Source organism: Ursus maritimus, unplaced genomic scaffold, assembly GCF_017311325.1.
Source record: "Ursus maritimus isolate PB19 unplaced genomic scaffold, ASM1731132v1 scaffold_21, whole genome shotgun sequence".
In the NCBI taxonomy this organism is placed as follows: Eukaryota; Metazoa; Chordata; class Mammalia; order Carnivora; family Ursidae; genus Ursus; species Ursus maritimus.
The window spans coordinates 45332205-45343266 of NW_024424564.1; the positions used below are offsets into that span (position 1 = coordinate 45332205).

General features: G+C 49.0%; 1 protein-coding gene across 8 annotated transcripts in view; it reads right to left on the minus strand.

Annotated features, from left to right (window-relative positions):
* Positions 1-2657, minus strand: part of RBFOX2 (RNA binding fox-1 homolog 2) — a 269160-nt gene extending 266503 nt beyond the window's left edge. For 3 of the 8 annotated variants that reach the window (XM_040637449.1, XM_040637445.1, XM_040637450.1), the window contains exon 1: positions 2443-2652. In XM_040637449.1, coding sequence (XP_040493383.1) covers positions 2443-2628 — 186 coding nt within the window. In that variant the 5' untranslated portion in view covers positions 2629-2652. Of the gene's footprint in view, positions 1-2442 lie in introns of all 8 variants that reach the window. The other 5 variants (XM_040637444.1, XM_040637446.1, XM_040637443.1 and 2 more) reach the window with 5 other exon arrangements.
* Between the last annotated feature and the right edge of the window lie 8405 nt (positions 2658-11062).

Genomic DNA, 11062 nt, shown 5'->3' on the forward strand with positions numbered 1-11062 from the left:
CTGACCATCTCTTCTTCTGGACCCATTGGCACAAATCCTCGTTATACTTTGGCTCTAAATTATGCAATGACTTGTGACATGCATCCACCCCGTGGTTATCTCTGCTCCTGTTCCTCTGGAACTTACACACACACACAAAACCACACATTCACATGTGCATGCTCTTTTTTTAATTTTTCACCCATTTTTGTCTCTCCACCCAGACTGGAAACACCAAGCACCTTAAGGTCAGGGAACCTGATATATTTTTTAGAAGATGATTTAGAAACAAAGCCTTTATTTTACAACTAAGGAAACAGAGGCCCCCAAAGAAGGAATTTTCCCAAAAGCATACAGCTAGTTGAAGGCAGGGAGCTAGATCAATGATGACTTGAATACCTGTGTGACATGGTGTGTCAGAATTACAGCAATGAGAATGCATGACCTGAAAAATAAATAAAGATCCACAAATACACAGAGTGAGAAAAAGATTCTCTATGGGATAGCTCTAAGTTGCCCATTTGTACCCAAAGGGCCTAATCCACTCCTTCCTCTGCATACTCCAAAGTCCCTATACACTGCAGCATTTCCAAATACTATCCTTAGCCAATTTGAAGGCAACCAGCAAATAATGGGCCCCAGGAGGAAAGGAGAGGAAAGGGAGGGGGGTGTTTGTTAACTGTGATTGACAGGAACAATGAATGAATACGGACATATACAGATTTATACACACACCAAGCAGACAGTGCTCACCAGCACCCACATCCAGTCATCTCTTCTGATCAGCCAATGTTAACCCACCTCACCTGAAGTCTCCCATGTTCCTCAATATTTTTTCCATGGCCCTGAGCTTTTAGTTCTCACGATCCCTCTGCCTGACAAGAGTTCTGATGGAGAACAAAAGCAGGCAAACAAAACAAAAGAATTCAAAAATAAACAGCAAGAGGGTCACTTTACCCAAACCAACACAAGTAACTGAGTGGCCTCTGCAAAGGAGACCCATAAGCACACAGCAAACATGCCACGCTTAAATACAGCTCGGTCTCTAACACAGGAAGTCAGGCAGAGCCTTGAAAAGCTGGGAGCAGAGCACAGGAAGTCTTTTAGCACTGCAGGGATTTCCAAGAGTGGTGTAATGGAGAGAGCACAGGAATAGGAATTAGAAGACTACGCTTCTAGTGTTAGTTTCGCTACCAGCTAACCGGGTGGCCTTAGGCAAGTCACTAGTTTTCTCTGGACTTTTGAGTCCCCATCTATAAAATGTGGTGGTTAAAACATTTTGAGACTTGACTCCCCTCCCAAAAAAAAACCCCCAAAACCAAAAAACCCACGAAAGACGAAAACTACTGACTTCCCCCACCACCACCAAAAAGTGCATGTAAACTATTCAACATAAGAATCTTCCAAGTCTATCCAGGTGAAGAACCCCTGGAAAAGATGATGTCTCTGGTCCCTTCTATCTCTAACATTCTATGATTCTAAGAGAATTAGGCAGGTCTCTAAACAATTGCTGGTAGGTGAGCTCCACCATTTCACAGCAACTATTTTGTGAACAGAGGCCAAATCCTAAAAGGTCCAAAAGGTTTCAGCTCTTCTTCAAACTACAGAGCCAATTGATATCATCACTACCTTTCCCATTCCCTACCCAAATCAGCCAGTTTATCCTTGAGTCCACAACTCAGAATCCAGTCTCCCAACAGCCCTACAAATTTCCTTTTATACCCCAGGACATTACAGAGCGGGTTGGTATCCTCGGCCATGTAAGAAGCAACTGGCAAAGTAAGGAGGGGCATGTCCCGTGTCTCTCTCCAAACTCATTAGCATGCTCCACAAAGTTAATGAGACCGAGCACCACAGTGTCCCCACACCACTACCGAACTCCTGGTACTTCTCACAGTCCTTGTGTAACTGATTGAACCCACAAGCTAAGCCACATCCCCTTTAGGCTCTCGAGGAGTTTTCTCGCTTTTCACTCCCCTCCTTTATAATGCCGCTCCCCTTCCCCATCCCCGCGTGTCTAAGGGCTGCCAAAAAGGTACTCCTTCTTGGGAGGTTTCCCACCACTGTCCCCCCACCCCCACCCCGCCCCGTCCTCGACTCAGTGCAGCGGCTCTCTGGGCAACCCAGGATCACCCGGCTTCCACTCCACGCCAAGGAACTAAGGAAGGGTCTGAAGAAATGGAATCCACCTCAACCATGTTCGATTTCCCCCCCAAAACCTATTCACGCGTCGGGCCCCCCGCCCCCTCAGGAATCAGGACCCTCTTGGGCACGCGGGGCTCCTCCTGCACCCTTCGCCTCCAAGACGGGGGAGCCCGCCCCACCTTCCCAACCAGGCCCCGACCGGCCCCCTCCCACCTCGAAGCCAGGACCCCCGGAGACCCTCCCGCTCCCGGCCCCCGCCGCCCTCACGGCCCCCGCGCCGCACCCCCGCCGTAACGGGGCGCCGTCCCGCGCGGTCACCTGCATCCCGCCGCCGCCGTCGGCCGCCGCCTCCTCGGTGCGCGGCCGCTTGCTCAGGCCGGGCTCGGCTCCGTCTCCTCCCCCTCCGGGCACCGGCAGCTCCAGCTCCGACTCCCGCTTCATCCCCCGGGCAGCGGCGCCGGGCCCGAGCTGAGGTGGCTGCTGCGGCTGGGCGCCTTCCGCCATCCGCCCGCGCCCCCCTCGCCTCCGGGAGCCGGGCGACCCGCGACAGGCCACCTCCCCCTGGGCCTCGGCCCCGACTGTCGCGACAGGCGGGCGCGCGCCTGCCCCCGCCCCCGCGTGCGTGCGTGCGTGCGCGCGCGCGGGCCCGGCGCCCCTCGGCGGCTGCCTGTGGACGCTCGTCGCTCGCCGGCGGCTCGCTCGCGGCGGCCGGCGGGTCGCGACGGGCACTCGCACGCGCCCCCAGGCGCACACGCGACCCCGACCCGGCCCGCCGCGCGCCCCGCCTCTCGCACTCACGGAGCTCGCCCGGCGGCCCGCGCTCGCTCCTTCACACTGTCCCTCGCCACACGCCGGGCCGAGGGAGGAAGGGGGCGGTCCGGGCTCCCGAGGCGTGGGGAGGGCTGTTTGTTTGGGGGGGAGGAGGGGCTCGGGGCCGGAACGAGCTGACTGGCCGGGAGCCTCCGACCCGCCACTGTGGCAGCCCCGGGAAGGCGGGCGGCGAGAAAGGAGGAGGGAGGGACCGGGATCTGGGACTCCAGCCCGCGCGGGAGGCTGTGGCGGGGCGGGGGCGGTGGAGGCGGGGTGGGGGCGGGGCCAGCGCCCCTCGGCAATCTCCGCCGCCTCCGCTCCGGGCGTCCGAGGGAGGCCGGGAAGAGATCGGGGGAGTTCGGGAATCTCCGGCCCGGGCGAGGGCTTGTCCTGGAGTCGCCGCGCCGCTGGAGTGCCGGCCCTCTCGGAGGAGGCGGAGTCTGCGCTTTAGGGGCGGGGCCACAGCCCAGGGCGGGCGGAGCTTGAGAGACCCAAGGGCCGGGCCGGGCTGGGCTAGTGGTGCGAAGTTGTGACCCGAGTTCGCCCAGTGGCCGCGTTGGTTCCGGGCGAGGAGAGAGGCGCTCTGTTGAAGAGGGCTCTGTGCCTGCTCCCCTTCCCGCAGAAGAAAGGGGACATCGGCTTGTAAGGTCCAGGAATGAAGCCACCACTACAGGGCTCTCTCCCAGTTCTCAATGACTTTAATCATAATTATCATCGCATTCCTGATCATCTTAATAACACCTGATGTTTGTAAGAGCTTTACAGTTCGCAGAAGGCGTTCACAGACGCCTTTGAAGCTGTTGGTACAGGCAAAGTAAATACCATGATCTCCGTTTCGTTGATGACGAACCTGAAGCTTAGTTAACTACTGCAGCTAAAAAGTGGCTGATCAGAGCTCAGGACACCAGATCGTATTCCCTGCACCTCGCTGCCTGTGCAACACTATTGCTTCCCAACGTCGTGCAATTGGAGATGTATGTGCAGTAGCTTTTCTCTCCTCCCAGACCGTAAGGACCAAGAGCGCATCTACTTCCCCTGAGTTCCACATATGCCCTGTACATTATACGGATGGCGGTGATGCTGCGTGAATGACCTGGATTCGGCTACCTAGCTTAACCAAATTACTTCATCTCTTTGGACCCCTGCTCCATCATTTGTAAAATGAGGAGATGGTTTAGATCAGTGGTTGGCAACCAGGGCGATTTTGCCCCTTCCCCTCTCTCCCAGGACATTTGTCAACATCAGGAGACATATTTGATTGTTACAACTGGGGGGTGATGAGGGGTAAATCTGACATCTAGTGGGTAGAGGCCAGGAACGTCATTGTTCAACATCCTGCTATGAATAGGACAGTCCCCACAACAGTTATCCAGCCCAGAGTGTCAATAATGCTGAGGTTGAGAAATGGGTTAGATGATTTCTAAGGTCATTTCCAGATGGGTCTGTGATTTGTCCTTTGAACTTGAGTTTAACCTGGCTAGTGCTAGAAGAGTACAGTGGTAAAGATCCCTGCTTTGGAGTCAGACCCACACAAATTTGAATCCAAGCTTTACTACCTACTACCCATGTGATGTTGAGCCAGTGATGACTTAAGAATTTCTATACAGAAGGGATTTAGGGCCTGCACACTGCTTGGAAGGGAGGACTGAAGGGATTGCCTTAAAGCAAAGTTTTCATAGCAAGCACTTTTTTTTTTAATCTAAGCCGTGTTATAGATCAATAAAAATAGCCAAGCTTTAGCTCTGCCACTTACAAGTCGTGTTTGCCTTATAAAAACTGCCTAGCCTCCTGCCTCACTTTCTTCATCTAAAAATTAAGATAATTATAGCACCTCCCTGAGATACCTGGGTGGCTCAGTCAGTTAAGCATCTGCCTTCGACTCAGGTCATGATCCCAGGGTCCTGGGATCAAGTCCCTGTCTCCCTCTGCCTGCCACTCCCCCTGCTTGTGTACTCATGCACGTGCTCGCTCTCTCTCCTCTGATAAATAAAATCTTTAAAAAAATAATAATAGTACCACCCTGAAGGGATTATTGTGAGGCTTAAAGGAGTTATCACATATTAAGAACTTCAAACAAATTGCCCAACAGTAAGCGCTCAATAAATGTTAGCTATTATTATTACTATTACCATGACCATTTTATTCACATTTTAAATGAGAGTGTAAAAAAGTTCATTATCAAGATCAAAGACTATCAGTATCACTACTATGAGTTTCTAAATTTACATCAGATGGTTTCAGTGCGGCTGATAGAGGTAAAGATAGGCAGACAGAGTTCCCCAAATCACCCCTTGGTGCAACCACTGTGTCAGGCAAATCATATATTTTCACTAAGCCTTATATTCCTTGTTTGTAAGATGACAATAACAGTCACAGTGTTGTTCTAAGGATTAAATGAGACAAAATAATGCACTTAGCATGGCACCTAACATATAGGAACTGCTTAACAAGTGGTAAATATTTATCATCCAATTTGTTTAGTGACTGTAAGCTACTGGCTAGGGGCCCATAGGGCTGGAAAGAGAAGCCCAACATCTCTTAATACTGCTACTTGGGCAGTATTAAGTATTCCATTAAGTTGGAAGTCCAAATGCCTGCAAGCCTATTCTTGAGCTGAATTGGGCAACCCCAATCTAAGTCATGGTCCCTGTTGGCAGCATCACCACAGCTGATGGGGCTTGAACCTGTCCGACCAAGCGTTATGGCTTTGAAGAAAAATCAGGATATTTCCTGATGGCCTGTGGAACAACGATTTTTTTTTTCTCTTTAACCTAGGGACATCAGTGAGTGGCTGGCTTTCTGAAAATTTCACCTTCCAAATTGGTATCTTAAAAATTCTCTTCCCGTCCCTACCTGCCTTGCCGAAATCCTGGAGTCTAAATGATGCTAGCGACGTCCTTCCTGGTCTGCTCCAAGGCCCGGCAAGAAATGAGATTTGGGATCAGGGCTGCTTGTGACTCAAATCAGTGTTATTCAAGTAGTACACATGTCCCTAAGAAATATAGTGATGTAGTATTGAAATGTTTGAATGACCAGGCAGAACAGAGAGAAATTGGACCCTGCCCTGTAAATAAGCATGAAGCATTTAGGGAGAGAGAGACTAGAAGCGTGTAACTAATAGAAGAGGCCAGAGGCACCCATGGTGACACAAAGACCAGATTCTTTCCTGCATATCACATCTACAGTTACCTGTTTGGGAACACGTTATAAAACATTACAGAGGAAGAGGACAATTAAAGAATATTTTCCTAGAAAGAACTTTTAGCTGCAGAAACTACTGAAGTCCTAACATTTAGTCATTTATCCACTTAACAAACTATGGGCAAGAGTCTGGGATACCAAGGTGAGCAGAACTGATTCCTGGTACCAAGGAGCTCACAGGCTAGGGAAGAAGGAATGAACAAATAAAAAGACAATTGTAACATATCGTGCTAAGGAGGTCATCTCTCATAGCAGTCAAGGACATGGTCTCTGGCGTCAAAGAGACGTAGTTTGGAATATGCCTGGGCCACAATCTGACCTTGGACAAGACCCTGAGTATCTCTGATGCCCACTTTCTTCATTTGTGGGACAAGAATGGGTAGTTTCTAATCCAATATCCATCTGCCTCTTCTTCCTTACTAGCAGAACTCTAGCTTCGCTTTGTCAGAGCAGAAACCTGCCCAGCTTTAAAAAGAAAAAAAAAAGTAGAATTCTCAGGCTCCCTGGTAGCTAAGGGTGGCCACATAACACGGTTCTGGCCAGCAAGATGTAGGTGAGGGATGGCGTCCCTTCCCAACTAATAAGACAAAACCCCAGGAAAAAGAGGCTCTTTGCCCTTCATCCTTTGCTGTTTACCCTTCCTCCTGCCTGCAACACAGATTGGAAAACAGCAGATGTCTTGTCTCCACAGTGACAAAAGCCACATGCTAAGAATGATATTATGGAACCACCATAGCAGCCTTAGCCCATCTACCTCTAATTTATTGTTATTTGAGCAAAATAAGTTCCTGTTTGGTTAAGCCACCGTGAACAGGTTTCTACCTGCAGCCAAACTTAACTCCTAATTCATATAATCTATAAACTGAGGATAATAATAGTGTCTCCCTTGGGTTCTTTTGAGCATTAAATAATGCATGCGAAGCACTTAACGTGACACGGGGCTCATAGATACACTCAGCAAATGGTAACTTAGACCTTTTTACTACTATTATTACTCCTATTATCCTTATTAATATGATTATTATATGTGCCAGCAGCTCTAGGAGCATATAGGAAGATGGAACTCCTCCTGCCTGGGGGAGATAGGACAAGCTTCACTGAGAATGTTATGTTTCTTTTGGGTCTTTAAAAGCGAGGAGGAGTTTCCCGGGATATGGGTTCTGATCAAAAATGAGCTGGGGATGTACTGTATGGTGACTAATACAACAAAATAAAAATTATTTAAAAAAAAACAAAAACAAAAACAAAAGTGAGCAAATTCTTTTGTGCCTGAAAGGGCTTAGGAGGGATTCAGTACTGTTCACCAAGAGAAACATTCTACTAGGAGGTAATAGCAGTGAAGGGGGTCAGATCACTGGGACTGGAGTTAGTCCTGGCCGTGGTCCTCAAACGGAGACTGGAAGAGCTAAGTGGGTGCCCAAGCACCAAGCCACAGGGTTATTGTGCGGCCATAGGAAATGCAGTAGTCCCCCCTTATCGGTGGTTTTGCTTTCCACCAGTTCAGGTAGTCATGGAAGCAGATGATCCCCTTTCTGAGAAGTTGTCAGAAAGTCATAGTAGCCTGATGTTACATCACAATGCCTGCGTCATTCATCCTTCACCGCAGGTCGTCTCATCATGGTGGCATTTGATCATTTCCTATCACCACAAGAAGAAGGGTGAGTACAGGACGACAAGGTATTTTGAGAGAGAGAGACTACATTCCTATAACTTGAATTACAGTTATTGTTAAAATTATTTTATTTTATTATTGTTGTTGTTAATCTCTTACTGTGCCTAATTTATAAATTAAAGTTTGTTGTAGATATCTATGAATAGAAAAAAAATAGTATATAGGGGGTTCAGTACTATCCACAGTTTCAGGCATCCACTAGGGGTCGTGGAAAGTATCCCGTGTGGATAAGGGAGGACGGCTGTAATACATCTTATGAAGGATCTAATCAAATGCCGGTTATTGTTAACCCAGTACTCTGGTTACCAACAGCCATCAGACAAGCTGGTAGGATACATCTCTGTATTTGTAAAACTCTTTGAAAATATGAACCTTTTCTTAATCCCTTACTTGATTTCTGTGTCCCTAGCACTGAGCACAGAGCTTGGCACAAACATGTGGCTATTCCGACAATCCTGAAAATAATTCAAAAACCCAGCCTCGCTTTCACATCCCCCCTGGAAGAACAGATAAAAAGACCTGGAGCAGAGCAGATGATCTTAGAAGTGCTGTCTTAACCATGCACTTGTCTAAATAAAGACAGAGCTTGGGGCCTGAGTCCTTCCCCAAAATTTATCATCTCTCTAATCAGAGAGAGAAGGGTAGATATAAATAGAAGAGAGCATTTTCTACTCCAAAGCTTTCTTTTCCCAAAAAAGAAAGGCGGAGAATACCCTTGATAATTCATCGGCCAGAGGAAGTGAAAGCAGCTCCTGCCATGTGGCTGGCTGATCCGGGAGCAGATACAGAGCCTAATGAGAAACTGAGTTCAACAAAAGAGGAACGTGTGATGTTTAAGCCTCATTAGGACTATAAAACCAGTCCTTCCAACACAAGCCCCGCTATTGACTTTGACCTCACTTCCCTACCTCCCTCCACTCATGGCACTATTGAACCTGGGTTTTTCCTATAGGCCAGAACCTTGCCAACCCTTTTGCCCTTCACATAATGTGTTTGTCTGGTTTCTATTTCTGTAGTTTGATGAAGGATGATAGCAGGGTATTGAATTGTTGTTCTCCATTTAATGCAGTCACCGTGCTCACCCTGCCCCTACCCCCACCCTGCTCTCAAGTCAGGCTTTCATTGTCTGTCTTGTGCCTTGTCCCAGGTTTTTACTGCTTCCTTACAGAATGGGGGAAGGCATTTTATTTTATTTTCCAGGCCCTGGTACACACACACAACCTCATGTATCCTTCTTTCCCGCAGAGATGTATGGCGTTTTGAGATTGGAAATGACCTCAGAAGGGAAAGACAGGGAAGGTTCGGGTATCCACGGAGCCCCTGACACATGCTGAACCCTGAACTAGAGATCCTTTTCCTTTCCCTTTCCCTTTCCCTTTTTCTTTTTCCCTTCCTTCCTTCCTTCCTTCCTTCCTTCCTTTTTTTGCATTTAATCCTCACAACACATCCGCGAAGCAGGTAGTATTACATCTCATTTTACTGACGAGAAAACTGAGATCCAGAGAGGTGCAAGGACAGACTTAAGGTCACACAGGATGGTTGCTGCCAAAGGTCCCCTCTACTCCAAGTCCACTGGCCCTCCCATACCTCCCCATGTCTTTGTGGACGTTTTAGGGTGTTTTAATTTGGGTGGGTACAAATCTTCTAAGGAAGAGGGAATAAAAAAAGTTTAATTTTTTTTTGTCTGAAACAGAACTTAACTGTCGCGATCCTACGTCCCACCTGGGCGTAAGCTCCCCGGCCTCTGTTGCATGAAGGCGTCTTTGGGTCTTCATTGTCCCCGCAGGCACCTGCTCAGGCATCTTCCTCCAGGTCCCTGTCTGGCATCGACACTCATCCAGGCTGGCCTCCACTGAGCTGCCCTGTCTGCTCTTCAGTCCTCCAGCCAACCAGGGTGCTGCTGACCCAGGGTCTCTCCAGGAAAGGCTCTGTGTTAGGCTTTGCACCCCTGCCAAGGTCACGGAAAACTCTAACTGCTCCCAAATGGCTCCGGGCCTTGGGAATCTCTGAGAGGCTGTCTCTGGACCCCGCCCTATAGGCACACTGAGGAGATACCACTACTCTTCATATCCTTGCTGCAAATGAGTCCCCTCCAGGGCCTCTGATGGGGATGAGAGGCGCAGATCTCCTCTCCCTACAGATGTCCCACCCACGTGGAGCTCTGTGACTCCCTGTCTCCTCCCTGGGGCTCCTTCGAGGAGGAGGCAGGAGACCGGGACTCTCCAGAGGCCCAGCTGTTTCCCTCGGCAGCTTGCCTGTCTCTCTCCTCAGCCCTTACCACATTTGTTCTCCTGGGACGGGAGGCCAGACTGGTCCCGGCTGATTCTGATTCTGGGAAAAATCTCTAGGTTGCGTGGGACATCGATTGCACGACCAGAGTCATGGAGGGGTTAGACTATGGGAGTTCAAAGACCAGACTTTCGAAACACAGAGGCTTTTCTCTCCAGCCTTGTGTTTCAAAAGTCTATTTTGAAATTCAAAAGCTTGGTCCTGACTCTTCTTTCTCTTTACAGTTCCACTGTGACAGATTTACTCGTGAAAAGAAGGGAGGGTGGAAATAGTGGAAGGCACCTGCAAGAGGGGGAAGAGAGAACATGAGCTAATGTTTCAGAGGCAAAGACCATCTGTACATGAGTTCCCCCTTCTGCCGACACAGAGAGACAGTTCCCAGCCTCCTCTGCCATTGGGATGGGGACGTGTGACAACATTCTGGCCAATGGGATATGGGTAAAAGTGATAGAGGCCACTTACAGGCCTGGCCCCTGAAAACATCCCTACCGACCCTCTGGCCCTCTTTCCCCCGCTGCAGCTGCTATGGAGGCCACCACCTAAAGACAGTGACACCACAAAAGGGAAGGAGCCTGGGTGCCTGAGTTGTCGACTGGAGGAGAGGGTCTCATATAAGAGGCTGCCCCACCAGCAACAGACAAGAAATGAAACTGAATTGTGTTAAGCCACTGAGGCTTAGGTCGAGGGTATGTATTCTCTAGCAGGTTATAGTACTTACTCTGAGAAAATACCTAAATAGTGTTCTGTTGCATAATCAATGTATAAAAAGATCAGAGATTGGGGATCCGAAGCCTAACCATTTTGATTAAAGCCTGTGAAACCGAAGGTGCATAAAATGACACCAATTCGAAAAAAATACTAAGTATTATCTTTGGACAATATTCAAAGCCTGATGTCAAAGGAGAGTGACGGGAGAGGAATGGGAACGACATCTCAAGTTCCTTCTTTCAACCAGCCTGTCATAAT